The 26426-nt window shown below is 45.5% G+C and overlaps 2 protein-coding genes across 10 annotated transcripts in view; one reads left to right on the top strand and one right to left on the bottom strand.

Moving 5' to 3' along the window:
* On the top strand, positions 1-11262 carry Atxn1l (ataxin 1-like). 3 transcript variants are annotated; one of them, XM_013012934.1, is made up of 3 exons: positions 1-59; positions 2162-2223; positions 3637-11262. In XM_013012934.1, the coding sequence occupies exon 3, from the start codon at positions 3754-3756 to the stop codon at positions 5821-5823; it is 2070 nt and encodes a 689-aa protein (XP_012868388.1). In that variant the 5' UTR covers positions 1-59; positions 2162-2223; positions 3637-3753; the 3' UTR covers positions 5824-11262. The 3 variants fall into 3 exon arrangements, with proteins under 3 accessions (XP_012868388.1, XP_012868389.1, XP_012868390.1); XM_013012935.1 differs by having other exon boundaries at positions 3634-11262; XM_013012936.1 differs by having other exon boundaries at positions 3601-11262.
* Positions 11263-13848: 2586 nt separating this feature from the next.
* Positions 13849-26426, bottom strand: part of Znf821 (zinc finger protein 821) — a 33037-nt gene continuing 20459 nt past the window's right edge. For 4 of the 7 annotated variants that reach the window (XM_013012977.1, XM_013012974.1, XM_013012976.1 and 1 more), the window contains 5 exons: positions 21795-21920; positions 18381-18529; positions 17619-17723; positions 15654-15820; positions 13849-14813 (listed from right to left, as the gene is read on the bottom strand). In XM_013012977.1, coding sequence (XP_012868431.1) covers positions 14159-14813; positions 15654-15820; positions 17619-17723; positions 18381-18529; positions 21795-21920 — 1202 coding nt within the window. In that variant the 3' untranslated portion in view covers positions 13849-14158. Of the gene's footprint in view, positions 14814-15653; positions 15821-17618; positions 17724-18380; positions 18530-21775; positions 21921-26426 lie in introns of all 7 variants that reach the window. The other 3 variants (XM_013012980.1, XM_013012981.1, XM_013012979.1) reach the window with 2 other exon arrangements.

Genomic DNA, 26426 nt, shown 5'->3' with positions numbered 1-26426 from the left:
CGGTCGCGGCGGCTCCCGGACGAGCGGGAGGAGCCCGGGGAGCGCTGTGAGATGGGCCGGTGAGTGTCGCCGGGAGTGGTGGCCGCGGGGCCGGCCTGGCCGAGGGAAAACAGGTCTGGGTTCGGAGCTCCGGAGGAAGTGGCCCCTCGGAGCCCGTTGCCCCACCGCACTGGGCCCGAAAACCGCGGACGGAGGGAGCGGAGGAGACCGCGCCCCGACCCCCGGCACGCTTCGCTCCCGCCTGGCCCGGAGGGCGGCTCCAGGCACCGCTGCCCCCCGCTTGTGTCCCCGCCGGGCGGAAAGCCGGAGTCCTCGGCGCGGGAAGGGGACCCCAAACAAGGAAGCGTCGGCAGCGGGGCCTCGCTCTGCCCGGCGGCTCGCAGGCCGACCCCCGACTCTCACGGCAGGCTTAACCATTTCCGTGCTTCCCTTTCTTTGATGGAGCGAAGACTGCGGGAACGCTGGCTCCCTCCCAGCTTCTCCCTTTCTGTCGGGTGCACTCCTCCCCATGGAGAATCGGGGGGTCCCCCGCGGGGCTTCTCTAACCTCTCGATTCCGACCCCAGCGTGGTGAGGCGAAGCTAGCTCTCGGGTCTTGTTGGCAGTGCTTCGGAAATGGTTCTCCTGGCCCTGCAGCGCAGTGAAGTTCCCGAGCCGTGTCTGCCACTTGATTTCTCTTTAAGCCCCTCCGGAGGCCGAGGTTTCAGATTCCGAAATGTGTTTTGCCTGGTGGACACCTGGCGCCCAGGCTTCGCCCCGCCGTTCTTCCGGCAAGCCTCCCTCCTCTCCCCCCCCCCCCCCCCGTTCAGTCCTTTTAGCTTGTGTCTTCTACCCCCCCCTCAGCGACACTGGGGCAGGTTTGCTTCAACATTTTAGCCGCAGAGAGAGCAAGGGTCATTCTGGGAGTGAAGCTGTGACCTCAATCTCTTGGTGGGAATGAAGAAGGCTAGATGATTTTCACTTAATTGAAACTGCCGGCGGAGAACGGGTGGATGACTTGTGCCCTCTGTGTGATTGGTTCGTGGGATTAGGAATTTGATTCTCCACCTGGTTGTCCTGTCTTTTCCCCCTATGCGTTTGCCTTCACACGTCAAATGTTGAAGTAAATAGTGCCTTCCGTTTGGATTGCGGTTTTTAGTGAGAGTTCTGTGGGACTTTGGCAGAACAGTAGTTACTCAGCATACTCATAAACCACTGCTTTTTATTCCTCCCTTTTTGTGCCGGTGCAGGGGCTTGAACTCAGGGCCTGGATGCTGTCCCTTAGATTTTTCACTCAAGGCTCGTGCACTGCCACTTGAGCCACAACTCCACTTCCAGCCTTTTTGGTGGTCAGTTGGAAATAAGAGGTGGTCAGTTGGAGATAAGAGTCTCAGGAACTTTTCTGCCTGGGCTGGCTTCGAACGGCAATTCTCAGATCTCAGCTTCCTGAGTAGCTAGGATTATAGGCATGAGCCACTAGTGCTTGGCATAGCTTCATTCTTTAGTGCTTGACATTTCTGGTTAAGTGTAGATTCAGATATATTGATAGCTTAATGACAGTTGTATTTTTTCTGTCGCTAGCTGTATGAGGGCCCAAAATGATGTTTTCAGTTTCTGTCATACCTGACTTAGTACTACATGTACTGAGTTATCACTCAGAAAAAAATTTACACATACACACCTTTTTTTTTTAACTCTGAAAACGATTAAGAAGGCTTCCCCCTTGAGTGACTCCCCCATGACCTCTTTTTATGCCCCAGAAACATAATTCTTTTTCCTCTAGTGCCACCTTTCTTATTTAAATAACCTTCACATCAGTGTATTCATAGACCCTGAATAAAGGTGAAATTACCTACTCCCAATTGTTAACTTGGGAATAGTGTTAAAAGTCTTTTATTTGTACACTTAACTGAAATCTGGATTAGAAATACAGCTTTGGGAGTAGGGTAGGGAATGAAGAAAAGTTGATACATAGAAACTTTTTTCTAGGGATGTCTTCCTACATATTAGAGGTTATTTTTGTTTTCTTTTCCACTGCCTAGGCACTCTGCATAAATGTGGTATTAAGTCTGAAGAAGATGAGGCAAGACTTCCTTGTGGACTCAGTGTTTTGTGTGGCTTTGAATTGCCTCTTGTAATGATCTAGAGGTCAGTCTTACTCCATTCCTATTTCTGTCTTTTAGGCTCCCAAGTCAGCTGGGAGGACACTTACTACAGCTGCTCAGAAGCACCGTCAGAAGCTCAGGTAATACAGACAGTTAGGATTCCTTGTTGTAGAAAAATATCTGGGATGTGATATTGGGAAGCAATGTAATATAGAAAACTCTTCTCAGGTCCAAAGAACTAGAACCTGATTGAAAGAAATAAGTGGCAAAGTTTATATACTTGGAAATGTTCAGATGAAAAACGTAACTTTTTTGACAGTACATAAAAGCATTGTGAGCCAGGTTGTAGTGGCTTAGGCCTATAATTGCAACTACTATGGAAGTAAGAGATTGGAAGGATTGCAGTTCCAGCCCCAGCCCAGTCAAAAAAGTTTGAGACCCCCCATGTCAACAGAAAAAGCTGAGCATGATTGTTGGTGGTGTGTGGTCCAGCCTGGCCCATGCAGAAAGCAAGATCTTATCTCAGAAATTATCTCCAAAAGGATGGAGGCATAGCTTAGGAGGTAGAGGATTTGTCTAGCCAGCATGAAGACCTAAGTTCAAACCCCACTACTGGGGGGGGAAAAAAAGAAAAGGAAAGAAAAAAATTTTGAAAGATGACAATAGGAGAATAGGAGAAAGCAAGAGTTTTCTTATGAGTCATATAGATTTAAGATAGAAATAAATCATGATTTTATTAAATGGTGTCTAGAACTGACCTAGGAAAAGCTGCCATTGGCAAAAGAGACAAACAGAGAGAGCAGGCAAGTTGAAGGTGGTCAATAAGAAGCAAAGAAATCTTTCCAGACAAGTGAACAGGAAGTTTATATGAGGTTAGAAGAGTTTCATTGTTTAAATTGGAATATAGTTTCTTGGGACAAGAGAGATACTATCCTTCATAATGTGTCTAGGAAGCAAAGTTAAAAGAGAAAAAAAGACAAGCAAACGTCAGGGCTTAGCAAGTTTTCTTGTGATAGAAATCAAAGGACAGGAGTTTAGCCAATCGTGAGGTGGGAGGGATGGGAGTAGGTGAGATCATAACCCAAATTAGTCTGGGGAAAGGAAGCAAGAATGAGGTCATACATTCAGGGAAAGAAGATGGCACTTTACTCTTTGGTAGCCAAAAGAGAAACTTAGGGGAAAAAAGCTTGCAGCAGAGACCATGTGCATGTGTTCAAATCCCCACTTCAGGGATAAAACAGAGGAGTTAAGGGCCTCATGAGAAGCAAACTAAGCTGGGAGCTGTTCATCTGAACTGTTGTGGAGCCCTCAGGTTATTTGTACATCTGGAATGCTCAGTCATGTAGCTTTTTGCTTTGTGGTTTTTCTGACTGTTTCTTTCTTGGTGGAGGCCAAGGAGGAGGTAGCCTTCTTGTCTGCCTTTCTCTCATGCCTCCTTTTCCCACTGGGTTTCTTTGTTACCTCTTCCTCCCTGGACGCAGTCCTTACTTGCTATTCCCTTTGACTTGGTTCCCTAGGTTACTTTTCTTTGCTTCTGATTTGTTCCCTAGCAGATGTGGGCACCCCAGCCAGCAGCAGTAAGGGGTGCAGGGAAACCACAGAGAAGCTCCTTCTGATGCCCCAAGGAGCAAGCCAACCATTTCCAGGCTCCAGGACCACCACAAAGCAATATGAAACCTGTTCATGAGAGGAGTCAGGAATGCCTTCCACCAAAGAAACGAGACCTCCCCGTGACCAGCGAGGATATGGGGAGAACTACCAGCTGCTCCACAAACCACACACCCTCCAGTGATGCCTCTGAATGGTCCCGAGGGGTTGTGGTCGCCGGGCAGAGCCAGGCCGGAGGCAGAGTCAGCCTGGGGGGTGATGGAGCTGAGGCCATCACTGGTCTGACAGTAGACCAGTATGGTATGCTATATAAGGTGGCTATGCCACCTGCCACCTTCTCACCAACTGGCCTCCCATCCGTAGTGAACATGAGTCCCATGCCCCCCACGTTTAATGTAGCGTCTTCACTGATTCAACATCCAGGACTCCACTATCCCCCAATCCACTATGCTCAGCTCCCATCCACCTCACTGCAGTTCATTGGGTCTCCTTACAGCCTTCCCTATGCTGTGCCACCCAATTTCCTACCAGGTCCCCTCCTCTCTCCTTCTGCCAACCTCACCACCTCTCACCTTCCACACTTTGTGCCATACGCCTCACTCCTGGCCGAAGAAGCCACTCCTCCTCCCCAGGCTTCATCCCCAGCCCATTCATTTAGCAAAGCTCCTTCGGCCACCTCCCCATCCGGCCAGTTGCCTCATCACTCGAGTACTCAGCCACTGGACCTCGCTCCAGGCCGGATGCCCATTTATTACCAGATGTCTAGGCTACCCGCTGGGTATACATTGCATGAAGCCCCTTCAGTAGGTGCCAACCCAATTCTTACCCCTCAGGAGAGCCAGTCTGCTCTAGAAGCAGCTGCTGCCAATGGAGGACAGAGACAACGAGAGCGAAACTCAGTAAGACGGGAAAGTGAAGCCCTTGACTCCCCCAGCAGCAAGGGTGAAAGCCAAGGACTGGTGCCGGTGGTAGAATGTGTGGTAGATGGACAGTTGTTTTCAGGTTCTCAGACTCCACGGGTGGAGGTGGCAGCACCAGCACACCGAGGGACTCCAGACACCGACCTCGAGGTCCAGCGGGTGGTTGGCGCTTTAGCTTCTCAGGACTATCGCGTGGTGGCAGCTCAGAGGAAGGATGAACCCAGCCCTCTCAACCTATCCCATCATACCCCTGACCATCAGGGTGAGGGACGAGGATCAGCCAGGAACCCTGTAGAACTGGCAGAGAAGAATCAGGCCCGTGGGTTCTACCCTCAGCCCTATCAGGAACCGGTGAAACACAGACCTTTACCCAAAGCAATGGTTGTAGCCAATGGCAACCTGGTGCCCCCTGGAACTGACCCAAGCCTACTGCCTGTGAGCTCAGAGATCCTAGCGGCATCAAGTCTAGACATGCAGGCCAGAGCCACCTTCCCAGACAAGGAGCCGACACCACCCCCCATTACCTCCTCCCACTTGCCCTCCCATTTCATGAAAGGCGCCATCATCCAGCTGGCTACAGGGGAGCTGAAGCGAGTGGAGGACCTCCAGACCCAGGATTTTGTGCGCAGTGCCGAAGTGAGCGGGGGGCTGAAGATTGACTCTAGCACAGTTGTGGACATTCAAGAGAGCCAGTGGCCTGGATTTGTCATGCTGCATTTTGTTGTTGGTGAGCAGCAGAGCAAAGTGAGCATCGAGGTGCCCCCTGAGCACCCCTTCTTTGTATATGGCCAGGGTTGGTCCTCCTGCAGCCCTGGGCGGACTGCACAGCTCTTCTCTCTGCCCTGCCATCGGCTACAGGTGGGAGATGTCTGCATCTCTATAAGTTTACAGAGCTTGAACAGTAACTCAGTTTCTCAGGCCAGCTGTGTTCCCCCAGGCCAGCTGGGTCTCCCTCGAGAAAGGCCTGAGAGGACAGTCCTGGGGCCCAGAGACTTATGTGACAGTGAGGGGAAGAGCCAGTCCGCAGGAGAAGGCTCCCATGTGGTAGAGTCCTCCCAGTCTGAGCCTGGTGCTCAGGCCTGCTGGCCAGCCCCCACCTTCCAAAGATACAGCATGCAAGGGGAGGAGGCACGGGCTGCGCTGCTCCGTCCCTCTTTCATTCCACAGGAGGTAAAGCTGTCTATTGAAGGGCGTTCCAATGCGGGAAAATGAATCTCTTTCCTACACCAGGACTGGGGCTTTAGCCCCACAGGTGAGCCTCACCATGAGCAGGTGGAGGATTTGCACACGCTGACTGAGCAGGGAATGGTCTCTAGGCAGTGAGATTTGAGGGAAAGGGGAGGTGTAAAGGTAGCCTCTCAAGGCAGGATCTGTTGCTCATTACCCCATGTCACCCTTTCAGGACAGCCCGGGGGGGAAATCCTGTGATCAGGAGCAGCAGGTCTAGAGCGAGGAAGGAGGGGGCGCATACAGCATAAGAAACATTCCAAAACAAGGGCCTCCTCATTCTTTCCTTCCCATCCCTAGCTCCTGCAAGGAACAGTACAGGCTTTGGGAGCAGACGGCAGAGGGAGGGAGTAAAGAAAGAGCCAAAAATGATGATCCACAGCTTATAGTAGCAGTAAGACTGAAGTTTTCTTTTTCTTTTTTTTTTGTTTGTGTTTTTTTTTTTTTTTTGTGGGAGGGCAGGATGCCCATGGTTGGAAATAAGAGGGTTCCCGCCCAGAGCCCTTCTTGTGAGAGATGTGCACTTTAAGGGGTGACTTTGTTACAAATGTCTATGGCTGGGTTTGTGGGGGAGGAGCACTCTTAATCTACAGGACTCTGCTTAATCCTCTGCTTCAGCCCTTTCCCATCTCTCCTCACCATTCCTCCCACAAGGCTTCTAGCAGCTTGGGGGCTAGGAGAGAGAGAGAGAGAGGCCCCTCCAGGGTTCAGAGAGAAGGACTGCCTTGCCCAGGACCCAGTCATGGGACTTTGAGGAGAGACCTGACCACCAGGTTGTCAAGCTTCTGGAAAGGTGGCTGACCTAACAAACCTCCTCCTACTCAACGTGCCAGGCCTGCTTTGGGATTTCCTTGAGTCTCTAGTTGGTAATGGTGACTTGAAAGAACCAGTGGACCCTTTACCCCAGGTACCTATGCCCCTCTGTTGTCTTGTCTATGTTGTGCCTAAGTGCCTGCGCTGCCCTTACCCTTCTGCTGCCCTGACCTCTGCATGGTGTCTTGACCTGGGCTTTGTGTAGCTGCACTGCCTTTCATCTTCTGCAAAACTGGCTTTGTCCGCTCTGACCAAGGCCTCTAGTTTTTGGTTTGTAGGGGCTGTCTCTGGTTTTCTCATCACCTAATATTTATTTTTAAATTTAAAATCATGTCCCCCTCTTCTTCTACTGCCCGGCAGCTTAGTGGAGACACAAGGAGGGAGCCGTGCCCTGGGCCAGGGTGCCTGTTGGGGCAATTCCTGATATTTTTAATGGCCCCCTCTCATCTGAACTCTACTGCCCCTCTCCTGGCATTTGGGCATGTCTACTCTTTCCCCTCCCACTGCCACTCCTATGGGTCTAGGATAGTCTTGGTAACATTTCAGTATCTGAAGTAGGTCTGATTTCATGGTGGTGTATTCCTCTGCAGGAATGTCTTCAGGCTTAGTTGGATTTGCTTCTCTAGGTCTTAAGCTCAAATCCCCACTGCCTCCCCAATTTTTATTGTCAGCTTGGACTGTGGGATTACACCGGGTATTAGGATTTAGACTCTCCCACTAGCTTTCAGGTAGGTGAGTGGTCCTTTGGTTTGTTTTGGTGTGTGTGTTGGGGGGGGGGGGCGGGTTCTTTAGACTTTTGAAGGCAACTCAGGGTATTGTCCATACATCTGTCCAGTAGATTTCTCCCAGGGTATGAACCTGGCATTTCTTTTGTAGATGTACTTGGATTGGCCAAGGCCTGGCCTGTCACCAGGAATCGAACCAGGAGTCCCAAATTTCTGAGGTCTGAGCTATGGTCTGTCAAGTCTTATGACCTCTCATTCTTTCACTTCCTCCCCAGCTGCCAAATGGGGATAAATAATTTTACCTACCTCCTGGGGGGGAGGGGAAGTTCTGAGAATGGAGTCATTCTTAATGTTCAGGTGCTAAAGGTTGTTCTCCTGGGGGAACAGAGTGACTGAAACTGGCTTGTTTGCTACAAGCCCTGCACTTCACTGTTTCATACCTTGAGCGCAGTTACCTGGTTAGTGAGCTTTTTGGTGGTCCATCCAATGGAAGCTGCTGACCTGACTGCAAATACTTCAGTCTTTGGTTCATGTCAGAACCACACCCCAAACTTGAGATCATTTGAGATCATGTCCTTTCCTTTCTCTGTCTCCTGTTCTCTGAATGCTGCTTTCTCTGGCTTGTTTCCTACAGTGGGGTCTGTGGGGTTGAGTCTTGAGTTCCTTCAAATGAGCACCTTGGGAGAAGGCCTCATCTCTGGCTGTTTTATGAGCAGCTCATTCCTAGGGATTATTTTATGCATTAGGTTCTCACGAGAGTCCTTCCTCATAGGAAGGCTTATCAATTGAATACATTGACATGCACACAGTAGACACTCAATAAATGCCCACCACAAATACCAACTGAGCTTCTTCATTAAGGGAGCAAGCCTGTAGTTTAAGTGAAATCACCCTTCTCTATTCAGGCTAGTTGTGACTTCCCAACTTGGAAACTTGCACAGGGTCCTGGCAAGAGAAATTGTTGGGGGTCTTAGCAAGTTGGTCCCTGACCTGCTGTGATTCCTCTTGTGTCTTGCTTGGTGAAGCAATTCTAATAGCTCCTCTTATATTGTGCCATGCCTATGTAACATATTAATACTTGATTTTTCTGAGTGGCAGAGATGTCCTTCATTAAGTGTGGTCTCCAGGAAAAGAAGCTTTGTGCTTTAAGTTTTGGTCTGAGCTTTGGCCTTATGTTTGCCTTTTCCTTCTTTTAAAGCCTTTTCTTCCAGGCCTGAAAAGTAAGAGCAACTCGTGCAGTGTCTGTTCTTCCCTGTAGAAATTTTCTAAGTTTGCAATATACACGAGAGTGGATTTTAAAGATTGGCCATTCTAGTGGGAAGCTGTCAGTTTTAGAGGAATGGGCAGTTGCCAAAAGCCAACCAACTCTAGTTAGTGGTAGGACATTCTCAGTTCAGAGAGAAGAGGAATGATGACACTGATGTATATAGGAATTCCTATATGAATTAGGAGACGGGAACCTAGTAAAGGATGGTGTAACCTAAGTCTTCAGAGCCATCAAGACTAGTGTTCTTAGAAGGGGAGGGATCTGGAAGCTTGGTGCTGAGCACTTGTCCTGAGGGGCAGGGTCCCAGGAGGTCTGACTTAATCCTTCTATACTCTTGGTCTCAGTTGGTCCTAACCACAGGCTTGCGCTGTGCTGCTTTGACACTGCTGCTGTCTGCTCACTGTCCTACCTGCTGCCTACTAGAGCTTCCTATCCTTCTGTGTCTTTGGCCATGCAGATTAACTTCAGGCATCCTATCCATTCTTACCTGTACTCTGCCAGTGTTATTGCCTAGCATAGTTGTGTCGAATAGAGATGGTATGAAATGCTGCTGCTGGGCTGGTGAATCCAAAGGGATATGGCCTCCGTGCTGTCAGGAGCCCTTTGGTTCCAAAGATCTCCTGTCCTGAGAGAGAGACAAACAGGTCCTATTAGGGGTTTTCTGTTGTGTTAATTTTTTTTCCCTTATAGTATCCTGTTTTGAAAACTGAGGAAGAACCATGTTAGGACCTGTGCCAACATCCCAGTGAAGTTCATCTAGCTCCAGTTATGTGAATTCTGGTCTTGGGAGAGGGTTTGAAGTTTGACTGAGACAGTTCTCCAGGGAGGTTACTCTTACTTTTACCAGTGGGCATCATGGGCGATTTAGGGGAAGCATGGAATGGTGCTGTGATTCACACCTATGTCAAGCAGGCATATTGAAGAGTTGAGCGTCACACTGGAGGTGAAGGAGGGCATGGGTTGGCTGGGCAAGGGCCCTGGTCTGCTGAAGTACTGATAACAAGATTAACTGAATTGACTGGGAGATTAGACCATGGTCTGAGAAGCAGAGGCCAAGTTTTAGAGATGTTTGACCTCCTAGGGATAAGTTCACTAAATCACACTGAAGCTACAATACTTTCCAGGTGGGAAAAAGTACACTACAGTTGAAGAGTTGAACCCTGCTAGGTTGGTTGTTGATCAGGAACCTGTGAGCCCTTGGCTGGAAAAGCTTCACCCTCTAGTTTCCCTGGAGTAGGAATGATCTCCCACAATATGCAATAATAAAATTAGCATCTGGGTCTTTGTAGTTATCAGTTGCTCTTTCAACTCTAGGAACCATCTTTGGACCAGAAACCTGGTCTGGGCCTAGGATGACACTGACCCTCTGTGCTAGAGTTGGCTGCACTCTCCATACCTGCAGACTATGCACAGTGCCTGGGGCAGGAGGTGGAGAGGCGGTGGGTTTGCCCTGCTGACCCTCCTCAGCAGGAACAGTAGTAATAAATGCACTTTTCACACTAAAGTTTTCTTTATTAGTACTCCTGTTAAGCCTAGATCTTCTCCCAGTAGATTACAAACTCAAAGTCTGTGTGATCCCAAAGCCATTCCACTGCAAGGCCCAGCAGTGAAGATGGCCCCAACTGGGTTCCTGTCTGCAGTGTGGGTGGCAGCAGCCCATGTGCCTTTACATATTGTCCAACTTGCAAGCGTTTATTTTGTCTTTATGACTGTCATGAGGACTTAGGTTCTTTAGAGAGAGAGAGAGAGACAGAGAGAACTGTTGACACAGTGGTTTACACCCACCCCTTGGACAGGGAATTTGCATATGGTTGTGAGCTGAAAGGGTTAATGAGCTGCTAGTATTGTTAATGGCAGAGTTGATCCCTTGCTTGCTTCATACTTGGATTTCAACAGACTCTAGATTGTTGGGGAAGAGACTGACTGTACTCATGGCTAACTTGGAAGTATTAAAAAACAACAACAACAACAATAAACTGTCCTAAGTCACACAGGATCCCTGTAGTCAAAACAGTATATGTTCCAGCTACAGAGAGCAGACTGCTCTTAGCTTGCACAGCACCTTAGGGGAGGGAAGAATGTATGGATAGGGAATGGGGTGGAGAGAAAAGAATGGGAATTTTGTCATCCAGGTGGCTTTAGGGTCCTAAGGAGAGTGGCACTGGGGAAGTCTGAATGGATCTTATTTGCGTAGGAGTTCCCTGTAGATAAATTACTGATCCCCCCACTACTATCCCCAGTATGTAATGGCTGAACTAATATGTAATCAACTGCATTGTATCTAAAGCCTTAGAACTAGTCAGGTGCTCCCCCCACCCAATACCATTTCTTACCCTCTAATCCTACCTGATCTTTAACAAAGCATTAATAATTCTAAGGATAATCTCTATTTTGTTGTGCTTTTTTGTAACTGTTTTAAATAAATCAATTTGTACTGTATATTTGTACTTTTGTGAGATCCTTTTTGCTGTTTTACCATTTTAAGTCTCTGTACTTGGCTACACACAGATTGTATTTTTATTGTTAATGCTCTTCTTATGGATACCTGCATTTAACTTGTGGACTATGTAAACACAATATATATCAATATCTATATATCTATATATCTATCTATATAAACTACTAGCTTTTCCTTTTGGTGTTTGCGCTTTGTTCCTATCTCAGCTTGATGGTGGCTATTGAATGTGGGGGGGATGTGGCCGGGTGGGGGTGGGAGGGAATGCAAATGGAAGCTGCCTTTCGGTGATGATCTAGAGCAGATGGCAGGAGCAGAATGAAGCATGTCCTGCAGTCTGTTGCTCTTTAGAGACCTGAGTGTTTACCTGTAGACGTAGATATCAGTAGAATCCATCGCAAGGACCTGTAGGTGTTCTCACTGCTGTATTTTTTTCCCTCCAGATTCTTTACTCTGGAATATTGCCAGAAATTTCTAGAATAAGTCAGCTCTAAACATAGCTACTGTTTCTGTTTTACAAAGCTTGCTACCAGTAAGTGATGAAACACACATGACAGTGACTCCCTTAAATTTTACTGAATGAGTGCTTATTACATATCAGAAAGTATCCTAAGTGCCATATATATGTATATATACATTATTATATAATTAATATATATTAATATACATATATATGTGTGTGTGTGTGTGTGTATATATATATATATATATATATATATATATATATATATATAGCAATCATGTGTTAGCCAGGTACAATGTGTCAAGCCTGTAAGCCTAACTACTTGGGAAATAGAGATCTAGAAAATTGCACTTCGCTCAGGCAAAAGGATACATATCCTGCCTTGAGGGAGAACTATGGGGAAGGGGTGATATTGATCATAATGCATTATACTTATGACTTCTGGAATTGAAACCCTTTTGTACAACTACTTAATACTTAAAAAAAAAAAAGATCCCATCTCAACCAATAAGCTGGGTATAGTGGTTCATGCCTTTCATCCCAACTACAAAAGAGGCATAAATAGGATCATGGTTCTGGCCAGCCTGAGGAGAAAAACAAAACAAAAACAAAAAAAAAACGTGATTACTCAAAACCAACTAAAGCCAAAGGGACTAGGAACTTGGCTGTAGTGATTGCTTAGCAAATGTTAGGCTCTGAGTTCAATCTCAAGTACTGCCCACCCCACCCCCCAAAAAGAAGCATTATACCCATTTTATTGATGGAGAAATCAAAAGTAACTTGCCCAGTAAATGGCAGGGCAGCAGGTTTGTTTTATATTGCTGAAGTCTGAATCCAGGGCTTCATACACAAATACTAAGCTATATCATCAGCCCAGCAGGGCAGTTTTGAACCCAGGCATCTAACTCCTGATTTGTATTAACTCACACTGTTGGAAAATTAAATAGATAATCTGCAAAACAGGAATATAATCTTTGGTACACAGTGAATGCCCAACTATTTTGAAGCACCCCAAGTAAAACTTCCACATGGAGCTCTGTGAGAAAGGCATTTAGATCAATTGTACAATTCCTTTTAAGTGTAATTTTTAGAATAAAATTATCAGGCAGGAATTAACTCTAGTTTTGGTGGGAGTTGAGACTAAACAGCCTTGGATGGAGGTCAGAGAGGAGTCCAAGTTTCCCTCTTAAGATATTGGAAGAGGTCCACATTCCTGGCATAGTTATTTTTCTGGCTACAATTTAACTAGGGCACTTCCTTCTGGACCTCAAGATCTATAATTATCTAAACTGTACATAACCTTTGGTGCAGGCTAAGGAAATTTCTATGTTTATTCTGAACTATTACAGAAACTTCTAGAAGTGACCTCAGTGTTTGTCTCCTCCATGGCTTGGCAGCTATACAAACTGCCAGAGTGGTCATTGCCTTTGCTACTGTGGACTTGAACTCTTCTATTGCCTTAATTCTGTTTTCCTCTAGGGATTTTAGAATACTACCTTGGCTCTGAAGTAAAGTAAAACAATGGACACTTCTATCAAACATTAGCTCCATGTGCTAGGGATCTATCTCTATCTATCTATCTATCTATCTAATTTGTATTCTGGCTTTTAATTTTGGGTTGTGGGGCTTGAACTCTGGGCCTGATGCTGTCCCTCAGCTCTTCAACTCAAGGGTAGCTAACACTTGAGTCACAGCACCACTTCTGATTTTGTGGTTTATTGGAGATCAAGTCGCTCAGACTTTACTGCCTGGGCTGGCTTTGAACCAGGATCCTCAGATATCAGCCTCCTGAGTAGCTAGGATTACAGGCATGAGCCACCGGCTCCCAGCAGACCTTAATATTGTAGCCCATTTTATGAAAGTATCCCTAGATGTTGATGACTGTTGTAGAATTCTAAGTGACCAGTGAACTGAATTTTACTGGGAAAAGTAGCATGTAATTAGTTTTAAGTACTCTACAATGTTTTGGAAAATATCAGTTGTGAGGAAAGCCTATATTACCTCTGAATCTGGAAAAGGTAAATTTAAATAGCCCTTTGGACCATAGATACCTTCATTTGAGCATAGGAATGAATTCTCACATAGTCAGCATCAGTTCTTCAGAGTTATAGTTATTCCTTATCAACTTGTAAACCTCTGCTTGAGTAGCCTAAGATGAGGGGGGCCCTGCCTCAGAAATGGCCATTACTACCACAGTCTGAAATCTCCCATCCAGCTCTCTCCTCTCTCACTTCATTCTCTAGTCACTTCATTCACTAGAATGAAACCGAGACACAAGTAGCCAAAGGCAAGTAAAGATGAACTTAATTTATTTGCCCACACAACTTCACAGGCTGTGCTGGGGCCCTACAGTCCCACAACCTGGCCTGCTCCAGTTGGCTGGGAGTCTAGTTCTCTGGAGTGCCTGCTCCCTTGTCCAGAGCTGCCTTGAGCTGGGTTCCTCCTGGCCCCATCATCTTGCTCCCACATGCAAGGGGTACAAGTCTACCTGCAGCCAACCCAGGCCTGCCTCTGGCAGCAAGCATCGCCTCATGGGTGGATGCAGGACCAATCCCTGTGGGCTTGGGCAGATGGGAGGGCAGGCAGGAGGGTGTGGTCTAGTGGAGAGAGCTGCTGTTCTGCTCTTCAAAGGCCATCTTGCCCAGAAGCTGGCTGTCCAATTCTACCCCATTCACAGGTAGCTGGAAGAAGTTCATTTCAGCAGCTAAGGCTGCCATGGCTGAAGGGTCCTGGCCAAACTGAGCTCTCAACATCATGTCCATTTTTTCCAGCCTCCTTTTGAGCCGCTTGGCTTCTCGCTCTCGAATGAGCCGGGCCTGCCGCTTCTCTGGGGTTTCATTGGCCCGCTTCAGCCTCATGGCTTCCCGATCTCGTTGCAGCCGGCGAGCCCGCTGCTCATCTGTCTCCTGCATTCGCTGAAGGCGCTTGGCTTCACGGTCCCTCATGCGCCTCACCTCTCGCTCTTCAGGGGTTTCATTGTCGCGCCGACTCTTCTTGGCTGTGCGCTCTCGTTCTAGCCGCTGCAGCCGCACCTCCAAAGGCTCATTCTGTCGACGTAGGGCCCACTTGCGTACACTAGGGGTCTGGGCTTCCAGTAGCTTACGGTAGGCAGCACAGTTGTTGCACACAAGCAGAATTCCAGCAGGGTACACTGCAGGGCTAAAGGCAATGTCCTTCCCCTCAGCACTGGAGGGACCCTCGCTGTGGACTGGGGGTAGGGATTCCATATTAAGTACTTCAGGAAGTTTCTCACTGGGAAGCAAAAATATTAAGATTGTTAATGTTTCTATGTAGCAAGTGTCAGGTCCTGACTTACGCCTTTCTTTATTCTTTTCCTATTAGGCCAAGTTCAGTATTAGGGGTTGGTTTTGATACAAGGGAAGACCTGTCTAGGGCCAGGCTACTGTGTGAATGAAGGGGCCTGGCTGTGGGGACTTCCTTCGAATGGTACAGTCCACTACCTCACCTTCCCCCACCTGGCACTGCCTGCAATGAAAGGCAGCCTCTGCATCATGTGCTAGGCTAATAGGATGAGGACGCTGTCTGGAGTCCTAGTTTCCTAGGAAATACTAGAGATGATGTCTTCATATCAGGGTCTTTTCAGTACATTGTAATTTTATCATAAATGTTCTTGCAATTTCTTTTTTTTTTTTTGGGTCCGGTCGTGGGGCCTGAACTCTGGGCCTGGGCGCTGTCCCTCAGCTCTTCAGCTCAAGGCTAGAGCTCTACCACTTGAGCCACAGCGCCACTTCTGGCTTTTTTCTTTTTGCTTATGTGGTGCTGAGGAATCGAACCCAGGGCCTCATACATGCAAGGCAAGCGCTCTACCACTGAGCCGCCTTCTCAGCCCTCTTGCAATTTCTTACATCTGTTCCTAGTTGAAAATATTCTGATGAGGAAAGAGAAGGGAATGTTCCCCTTAGGGATATCTAACAGATGCTTCTTGCCATCCTAGTCGCATTACTTGAATTTCCAAGTGGTCATGTGTCAGTTGCCCTTGCATCACCTGTATCTCTAGACTTCCCTTTGACTTGGGAAAGTGGAACCCACACCCAGAAACTTGCTCCCAGTACAACAGGGTGTGCAGCTAACCTGTTGAAAGTGGCATGGCTGGTGAAACGGGCTCCACACACTGCACAATTAGATCGTTGGTCCTCTGAGTGGATCAGGAGGTGGCGGCCCAGTGACCCTGGGGAGCTGAGGGCCCGTCCACAGACAGGACACATGTAGCTCTTGGCGCTCACCACTGCTGCAGTGTGCTGTAAAACAGAGCTTTAGTCTGTCAATCTTGTCCTACCTCCAGGACATCTGCACCCTCTTTACTACTTCCTGGAAACATCAGTTTTCCTTAGTCTCAGAACAATGGACTTGCAGCTCTTCTCTGTCTCGCTTCTGGAAAAGTCAAGGCCTGTTGTGTTAGTGGACCTTCAGAAGGGCCATTCACACCATTGCTCAGATCTTCTTTTTTTTCCGACATAGCATCTTGTACATCTCATTGTTGTAATGGGTCCACCTGTAACCCTATTTAAACAGTTTGTTTTTTCCCTTCCCCTCTACAAATTATAGCAGCATCAAATACAGCAAAAGCAGGGCTTATACCCTGGGGGAGGTACATACAAAGCAACAAAGAAATCATCTTATAAATATGTTGGAAACAATCGCAAGAAAGAATAAAACATTTGAATCCTGATCTTGGGGTTCATTTCGCCTAACATCAACTTGTCTGACAGTTTCTGTTGTCTCAGACATATACTAGTTATTGCAAATAAGGGAAACCATGGGACCTATTGCTCAGATTTTTAAGCATGTGTTCTGACCATATTTTGGGACATGTGGCTGGCTTAAGAAACTGAGGGAGCTGGGAATATGGCTTAGCAGTAGAGTGTTTTCCTAGCATGCATGAAGCCCTGAGTTCAATTCCTCAGTACCACATAAACAGAAAAAGCCAGAAGTGGTGGTGTGGCTGCTTAAGTAGAAGAGTGCTAGCCTTGAGCAAAAGCAACTCAGGGACAGTGCCCAGGCCCTGAGTTCAAGCCCCAGGACCGGGGGAGGAGAGGGGCTGGGGCGGGGAGAGAGAAACAGTGGGGCTCAGGAGCTGCTTCAGAGCCTTGAGAGGACTTCATGATTAGAATGGGTTTTGTGTGTTTGTTAGTTTTTGGTCAGTTGTGGAGCTTGAACTCAGGGCCTGGGCACTGTCCTTGAGCTTTTGTTCAAGGCTAGCACTCTACCACTTGAGCCTCAGCACCACTTCTGGCTTTTTTGTTTATGTGATACTGAGGAATCAAACCCAGGCAAGCACTCTACCACTAAGCCACATTCCCAGCCCCTAGAATGGTTTCTCTTTCTCTCTCCCTCTCTTGGCTAAAACTGTGTTGGTACAAGTGCATTTTCAGAGAGCAATGAAGGTCAAATGTGGGAGCTGGCTGGGAATGCTGGTATGCAACAAGTAATATATGTTTTGTCTAACCTCAAATTTTTAAGTAGGGTCTTCCACAGGAATACTGGTCATGAGCCAACTATTTTATTTATTTTAGGCAATACTAGAGTTTAAACTCAGGGACTTCGGCTTACTAGAAGTATTTTATTACATAAGCCAACTTATGAGCTCCTCCTTTCAAGATAAGGGTCTCACTAAGCCTGGGCTATGCTGGATTGTGATTCTCCTATTTGTGCTTCCCCCATAGTTTTGGATGACACGCATAGACCACCATGCCTAACCATTGGTTGAAATGGAGTCTTGTGAATGTTTTTTCTTTAAAAGCCCTCATTATTAATAGATACCAGTCCAGTTCCTATTTCACTATAAATGTATGCATTAAATAATTTAGAAAAAAATGATACTTAATTTTCACAGTACGTCTGCCTGGGTACCTAGAACCTATTTACCCTACATATCCACTTATCCGCTACCATGTTCTGGGATTTGGAATGGAGTCCTAATGGAAACAATGTCCCAAGATTCCTTCAGGACCCAGAGACAAAAACCAGTGCAGGATATGGGTTATAAGCAAGCTGCCAGAGCCTAAGGTCCAAAAATCCCAGGTCCCCGTGCCATACCTGGTACACGTGAGCGATCAGTTGCTCCCGACTCCCACAGTCTAGCTGGCAGAGTGGACACTGGCAGAGTTCAAGCAATGGGTCAGAACTTAAGCTCTCTGTGATCTACAAATCAACAAATAGGCAAGTCATAAAGACTCCACAATTTTTTCCATTCCTCACCTCTTCTAACAGGATGCGTAACTTAATGTTATGTTATTCTCAGATTCCTCTTGTGGGACAAAGGAAAAAGCACTATTTGAAAGAGATTTAAATTTCATCACATCTTCATGTCTTCAGGGCTTCTACCAGGAGGCTACCTATAGCCTCCAGGAGGCTACCTATTGCTCCAGCAAGAGCTGATATTATCCCCATGTAAACTGCAGGGCAAGGATTAGTTTCTCTCCTACCATGCTTCTTGCAAGAATCCTCAGGAATCAAATTAGTGAGGTGGTAACCCTTTGACTTACAATTTTCAAGCATATTCCAGGGTACACCTGAGTAGGGAAGTTTTTGAAAAGGGACTGTTATGTCTAGAAAGAAGTGGGAGTGTTAGGAAAGAGTGCTGTACAGGAGGGCAGGGATGTGGGAGTAGAAAAGGAAGACAAGGAACGCTGTGTGAAAAGAACTGTGTGTGTGAGCTATGGGTTCTGGTGCTGTGAAGGAAGAGGCTTTGTATGATAGCCCAGGAGACTGTCAGTGGCGAGACTGTGACATGTGGGTGAGGAGCATGCGCACAGAGGGATAAAGCACTCCCAGGTTCCGGAGCCATTTGTCACTTGCCTCATGCTCTACTACTTCATTCCCACCACCACCAGGCTGTTCTGCATTTTCTAAGTCTTTTTCCACTTTGATCACCCCACCATCTTCCTCTGATGTGTGGGAAGAGTCTTCATCTTGTGTGGTTTCCTCTTCATCACCCTCACTGTCACCTGGAACACATAAACTGGTTATTTGTTCTGATTTTTGTAGGAAGAGATCCTGAACTGTCTATCCTTCTGTCTGCAGCTGTAATGGGAAGCAGATGTTTCATAGTAATAGTCTGTATCAAGGCTTAATTGGGTACAATTAAATAGAAACCAGCTATCACTGTTACTTATTATGCCATATATACACTAAAGAGAAAATGAAGCACAGCTGCATAGGAAAATGGACATTGGGCCATCTCTATTATCATGAAAACAATTCTATGCACAGCTCTCAAGTATCTCAGTTCAAATCACACCTCCCCCAAAGCATCTCACACCCAGCTCATTTCAATAACACACCACCTCTTGACCTTACCAACATTTTATTACTTAGTTTTTTTTTCCTAATAAAATCCCTTGACCAACTTTTCCCATGGTAGCATAAACTATTCCACACTGAGCCCCAGTAAGCTTTTCTCTCCCAACAAATCCCAAGTATACTTAGAGGAACACTAGCAAGTTTTTCTTCTAAGCTTTTATAAGGAGGCAGTAGTAAATTAGTTAAAAATGGTATCATTTATACAGACAAGGCTGTTCATTACAGTGAGAAATTGGCAGAGCAACCAGCCTCAAACAGTTTTCAGGAGTATCCAACTCACTTTAAAAGAAATATGTGTTTCAGACAAGGTCTCACCATATAGCTTAGGCTACCCTCAAACATCCAAGCCTCCTGCCTTAGCTTAGCATCTGGAGTACCTACTCTGTTCTCATTCTACTAGTTACTAAGAATTCTAAACTGAAACAACTCACTGTTTACACTAATTCTTTGAAGTATCTGATGGATAACTAAATGTATAAATGGAAGAAATGTACCATTCTTTTCTTTAGGATGGAATACCATTTCTTGTTATTTTACATAAGAACTGAGTTTGTTTTGATTTGTGTGGTGGGGCAAGAAGCCTACTTATGAATGGGGAATCTGCAAGATCTGGGTAAGCTATTTCCCTGTCCCCCCACCCCCATATTACTTATGAAACAGAAGGGAAAAAAACCCACAATAACAAATTAAGTTCTTTCTGGAAACAACACTCTGAAGATCTCAAGAGGAAACCAAACCTAGGGAAACTGTCAGACTTCAGCTGTATTCCAACTCTACCCAGATCCTGGACTCCTGGGCCTGATGTCAGCAGAGAGAAATACATGGCAGAGCCTGACCAGATTCTCTGACTCTGCAGTGAGATTTGTATTTCCTAACAGTGATGCTTCTCTTTTTTTTTTTTTTCTACTATCCTTTGCATAATTTTTAAATCCACCAATGGTTAGACAATATGGGCTTCCTTTCTTTCCAGGAAAAACTGGTTATATCCCTTTCTTGACAAATTCTAACCAAGTCATATTCTATTTTTTTTTGGTCAGTCGTGGGGCTTGAACTCTGGGCTTGGGCACTGTCCCTGCAAACTTCAGCTCAAGGCAAGCTCTCTACCACTTGAGCCACAGTGCCACTTCCGCAAGTCATATTCTAGTAGTTACATGGTAGTATTAGATACCATTCCCTTGGTGGACTGGATTTGGGTCATGGAAAGATATGTAGCATACTGCCTTAGTCCCAGCCCAAAGCTTCCTTTCTCTTGAATCATCTTAATAATGAATCATACCATATTTTCTCAGAATGAGAAAATTTCACAGAATGAATCATACCATATTTTCTCACCTGCCTCCTATTTCTCATATGTAATACTTGTAAGTTTAGTGTAAAGCAACTTATCAACTGTTTTTTTTTTGTAATTTATCACTCTGCCAGGAATATTTGTATTTTTAAGGTATACTGTCTAGAGTGATGATGCATTTTTTCCAGAATGGAAACCTATTAAACAGTTATAAATGTTGCTTTTGTTACCTGTTATTCAGGAAACTGATGGGTCCCATTAAGTTTTCAAGAAATTTTGGGGCTCATTTTTCAGCACCTAGGCGATTAGTTGCTAAATTAGTTCTTGTAGTTGTTGCTTAATTATTACTGTGGGGAAAACTGTAAAGTTCAGAACTCTGAACCATGCCTCCAGCCTTGTTTTTACAAGTTATTTATAGGATAGGGTCCTGCTTTCTACCTGGCAGTGTTCCTGGACTTTCCTAGTTCCTCCTACTTTCCTATAGTTGCTGAGATGACAAACATGTGCCCCCATGTCCAGCATCCCTCCTTAGAGATAGTGTGTTAGAACCTTTCTGCTCAGGCTACTTTAGAATGGTGATCCTTCTCAGCTTCCCATGTGCTTGGAATAGGCACATGCCACTGTGCGCAGCTACGGCTTCCCAAGTAGCTACTATTACTAGCTTGAGCCACCAGTGTTTAGCGTTCTACCTTTTTTTTTTTTTTTTTTGGCCAGTCCTGGGGCTGGAACTCAGGGCCTGGGCACTGTCCCTGAGCTTCTTTAGTTCAAGGCTAGCACTCTACTACTTGAGCCACAGCACACTTCTGGCTTTTTCTGTTTATGTGGTACTGAGGTATCAAATCCAGGGGTTCATGCATGCTAGGCAAACACTCTACTACCAAGCCACATTCCCAGCCCCTTTCTACCTTGAGTGTTATAGAATTTTCTTTCCCTCTTTGGTTTCTCCCAATCTTTCAACTAGAAATATACTCTAAATTGATAATAAGAACCAATATCAAACGTGTAAGGTTAAGGAAGTGTGGAAATCTTTCTAGGACATAAGACATCTCAAATTGTTTAGACAGATCAAGGAACAGGCAATTTATGAGGCTCACCTAGTAAGAGCCAATCTTTTCTATCTTCCAACTAGAGAGCTCTACTGAGGGTTTGAGGTGACTTTAGTATCTTACAAAATGCTGCATAAACTTATCACTAAACTTTGATGCCACTAAAACTATGCCATGTGTAAAAATTTATCAATGCCACATTTATATTTTATTACAAATAGATCCTAGCAGACAAGGATAAAAAAAAAAAAGAACCTGACCTAAGGATTACTTAGGCACTAATTCTTCCTGGGTTTTGGGATGTCCTCAATCACAACTATCACAGACCTATCTGTATAAGGTATTAAGTCAAGTACTGTAATTGATGAGTTGTAAAAACACAGTGTCAAACCTATTCACTCTCTGAATGAGCACATATGCCCACACACCTTAGGAAACAATTACAGACATGGAGGTCTACGTATCTCTTTTTTAAAAATCTTCCTCCCAACACCCATATTCAATCCCCAGAGCACACACACTATGATAATTCTTCTCCCATTGCCCTGAGTCATTACCAGAAGGTGCAGAACTCACTGCTACTGGAGTCCTGATCTCTTAGTTGTTGGATAGCTTGTCGCTGACTGCCAAGGTCTCCAGGAAAATCAGTTTTCATCATCGCCTGGCGGGCTTGCTCTTCTAGCCCAGCAAATACTTGATCCCCTGGTGGTCACAAGGAGAAATAAGTCAGGCCACCAACTGGGCAGCAGATCCCCAGACTAGCTGGTTGGAAGGACAGACCATTCAAAGGTAGAAGACAGGCAGGTACCCTGTAGTGGGGTCATTCACCGCCCAATCAGTTTGCTGCCTCCAACAGCTTCTGACTGCAGCTGCTCTTTCTTGGCAGTAAGCCCAAGGCTCTAGAAAGCATTATTTGCTTCTCTTAAGTATTCCTTTTCTTGACTTTTCTCCAAAGGCAGTCAGTCACTACTTTACAAATTTAACTGCAGAATCTCGATTCCATTTACAACCTTCCATCAATTGGGGTAACAGAGGCAAGAAGAGGCATAATGATGGTATGAAGTCAAGGCAACCAAACTGGTAAAATTTCTGTGCCTAAAATTACTAGCATTATGGTCCCAACTAAGTGTCTATCTAGAACTACAGACAAGTACTTCAAATAAATCTTCTAAATAAATCTTTAATCCCTTCTTTCATCCATATGCCTTTGAAGATATGCTCAGGATGTTCTTCCTTAATTTCCTAAAGTCTATCAGAAGTAACCATGATAAAATCAACTGGTTGAATAATGGATAGATGAGAACAAAAATACATGAACTCATTTCTGCTGAGGAACAAACTTCCTGAAATGAACCAACTAATGTACAACAACAACAACAACAAAAATGTGTTTCGGGGGCTGGGAAGGTGGCTCAGCGGTAGAGTGCATGCCTTGCAAGCATGAGGCCCTGGGTTCGATTCCTCAGCACCACATAAACAGAAAAAGCCGGAAGTGGCGCTGTGACTCAAGTGGTAGAGCGCTAGCCTTGAGCTGAAGAGCTGAGGGACAGCGCCCAGGCCCAGAGTTCAGGCCCCACGACCAGACCTCCCCCCCCCCAAAAAAAAAGAGTCTCACGGACTTTCCTGCCCGGGCTGGCTTTGAACCGGGATCCTCAGATCTCAGCCTCCTGAGTAGCTAGGATTACAGGCGTGAGCCACCAGCGCCTGGCTGAAATTTCATTTTCTTAGTGGCTTGCTTGGTTCCAGCACAACTGGGAATGTGAGTGTGTGAATGTATTCTCAACTTGTCCAGGACAGTTAACAGAAATTTGCACTCAGTAAGATTGGAAAAGAAGTGAGGGAGAAGGCCTAAAACAGAGCTTTCAGCCTAGCAGCAGTTTCTCCTTGACTTACAATTCTGGGCTTTTATTCCAAAAGCTCTGCACTAAGTCCGAGTTTAGTAATGTGGTAAGTAGGCAGAACACAAATTTGCATGCTTCTGGGGAAAGGATTTAGCAATTTAGAAATAAAAACAGTCATGAAAGTACGGTGCTGGTGGCTCACACCTATAATCCTAGCTACTCAGGAGGCTGAGATCTAAGGATTGTGGTTCAAAGCCAGCCCAGGCAGGAAAGGCTATGAGACTTTTATTTCCAATTAACTACCAGAAAACCAGAAGTGGAATTGTGGCTCAAAGTGGCAGCCAAAGAGCTCAGGGACAGTACCCAGGCCCTGAGTTCAAGCCTCATGACAAAAAACAAAAACAAAAAAAGCAATCACAAGAACAACCAAGTAAGTGTCAAGTGGCATGACCATTAGCTTCTACAGTAGATCTAAGGGATGCTGACTGGCACAGGGGATTTTTTTTTTTTTTTTGTCGTGGGGTTTGAACTCTGGGCCTGGGTGCTGTCCCTCAGTTCTTCAGCTCCAGGCTAATGCTCTACCACTTGAGCCACAGCAACACTTCCAGTTTTCTGGTGGTTAATTGGAGATAAGAGTCTTATGCAGCCCAGGCAGGAAGCCTGGGCTGGCTTTGAACCACAACCTCAGATCTCAGCCTCCTGAGTAGTTAGGATTACATGTGTGAGCCACCAATGCCTGGCAGGGGAATTCTTCTTTAGGAGACACAAAAATTTTTATTTAGGAAAAATACTCCCTTCAATGGTTATTAATTAGGTAATGAATCTTACTTAGTAATTTACTTGTACTTCTCTGTGTAGACTAATTAGAAACTCACAAGCGACTGGGCTGGGAAGGTGGCTCAGTGGTAGAGCGCTTGCCTTGCATGCATGAGGCCCTGGGTTCCATTCCTCAGCACCACATAAGCAAAAAGAAAAAAGCCGGAAGTGGCACTGTGGCTCAAGTGGTAGAGCGCTAGCCTTGAGCTGAATTGCTGAGGGACAGCGCCCAGACCCCCCCCCCAAAAAAATGTGTTTCATCTCCTTGGATCAAGGTGGCTTTTGTTTTTGTATGCATCTCAGCACCTGAGATCCATGTAGTTACTGAAGCGTTAGCATTCAAGTATTCTTTTATTTTCAGGAAACCCTTCACAGGGAACATAGGAAGAAAGTGTTGGTTTTCTCCAGGTTTCCATTGTCAGCCAGAGGGGAAACTACAGCTTCCATTTTCCAGCCAGCAAGTAAGAATAACAGCCCCAGTGAAAGGTTTGACTATTGTCAAACCTTTAATGAAGGGTGAAAGGAAAGTAAATAGCCACAGGTTCAGAGACAGAATACAATGATGTGGGAAGAAAGAGCTGGTGGTTTTATCTGTAGTGCGCTTAACTAGTCTAGGGGCAGTGAAAAAACAATGTGATGCAGAGTAGGTTTCATGTGATTTGCTGATTCATTCAGTAAATATTCTTTGATCATCTACCATATAGATCTATTCTAGACATCAATTACTACTATTGGACACTTGCTAATTCTAGCCTCTATGTAAACTGCTTATAGTTCACACACCATGATTCTCTGCAAAATTCTATGAGGCAGGTATTAATAATACTGAGGATAAACTGTATTGTACCGAGGAGAAAATTAAGGTCAGGTTCAATAGTTCTAATGTCTTTTTTCTCTTGGTGTTATGGATTGAACCCTAGAACTCACACATGCTAAGCATGTGCTCTACCATTGAGCTATAGTCCCACCTAATGACTATATTTTTTAAACTGCTTTCTAGCAGACATGTAATTTCTAGGATAAAAGGTTCATTGAAGTGCTTTTCTGGAAACAAACATTTGTCTCTATGTAGGAAAAAATGGCTCTGATCTAGTGTTGGTATTAACTCCATGCCAACTGAAACTGATATGTGAAACTCAAATACTAAAACAGTGTTCTCAGGGCTAATATATATGACAAAAGGAAAAATGGTGGCTCTGATACTACATTATGAGTTACTGTGTCTGGATTAAAGTATCTGGCATTGGCAACTATGACTCATCCTGTGAGTGCAAATGAAAGTGGATTGTTTTAAAAGTGTACTCCTAGCTAGCTACAAAGCCCTCATATACGAAACAGGTTGCTTTAAGTCCATGCTCATAATTCTTTTCTTTCTTTTTTGGTCGGTTGTGGGGCTTGAACTCTGAGCCTGGAAGCTGTCCCTGCACTCTTCAGCTCAAGTCGAGCACTCTCCCGCTTGGGCCACAGCGCCACTTCCAGTTTTCTAGTGGTTTATTGGAGATAAGAGTCTCATGGAGGGCTGGGAAGTTGGCTCAGTGGTAGAGTGCTTGCCTTGCATGCATGAGGCTCTGGGTTCCATTCCTCAGCACCACATAAGCAGAAAAAAAAAGCCGGAAGTGGCGCTGTGGCTCAAGTGGTAGAGCGCTAGCCTTGAGCTGAAGAGCTGAGGGACAGCGCCCAGGCCCAGAGTTCAGGCCCCACGACCGGACCCAAAAAAAAAAAGAAAACAAAGGACTTTAAGGGCTTATTTCTCTCTCCTTCACTGTGAAAAGGTTCAGGTTGAAGTTAAATGTTTCTAATCTCTCATATATACTATAATATGAAATCAAAAGTCTTTTAATGAAATTTTCTTTTCTTATTTTTTTTTGGTCGGTCGTGGGGCTTGAACTCTAGGTTTGGGTGCTGTCCTTGTGTTCTTCAGCTCAAGGCAAGCGCTCTACCATTTGAGCCACAGCGCCACTTCCAGTTTTCTAGTGGTTTATTGGAGATAAGAGTCTCATGGACTTTCCTGCCTGGGCTGGCTTTGAACCTTGATCCTTAGATCTCAGCGTCCTGAATAGCTAGGATTAAAGGCGTGAGCCACCAGCGCCCGGCTCGTGCTCATAATTTCTAAAGTGACAAATTGAACAAAAATTTTGCTAGAGAAAACAAAGAGTGAATTTTGTGTTGAGTGCCTTTTTCCTCACTACAGTAATAAAACATTCAATTTCTCCATGTTGGTTTCATGGAGAAACTACAAGAGCATGATCAAACTGGAACAAACTGAATTCTAGGTAGGTTCACATTTTTGGAGTTAGGAGCCATGGACAGACAGAGCAGTAAGGAATAAGTTATATGCCAGCACATAATTATCAAAGGAAGTTCATTTTTATCAGGAACACTTCAGGTCTCTAGGGAAACTTAGCCAGAAACCAACTAGGTTTATAACATGCTGAGAATGAACAATACATGTATTCCAGGGCTGGGAAGGTAGCTCAGCGGCAGAGTGCATGTCTTGCAAGCATGAGGCCCTGGGTTCGATTCCTCAGCACCACATAAACAGAAAAAGCCG

The sequence above is a fragment of the Dipodomys ordii genome, unplaced genomic scaffold (assembly GCF_000151885.1).
Source record: "Dipodomys ordii isolate 6190 unplaced genomic scaffold, Dord_2.0 Scaffold18, whole genome shotgun sequence".
In the NCBI taxonomy this organism is placed as follows: Eukaryota; Metazoa; Chordata; class Mammalia; order Rodentia; family Heteromyidae; genus Dipodomys; species Dipodomys ordii.
The sequence above is the reverse complement of the archived record's forward strand: the minus strand, read 5'-3'. Positions and strand labels throughout refer to the sequence as shown.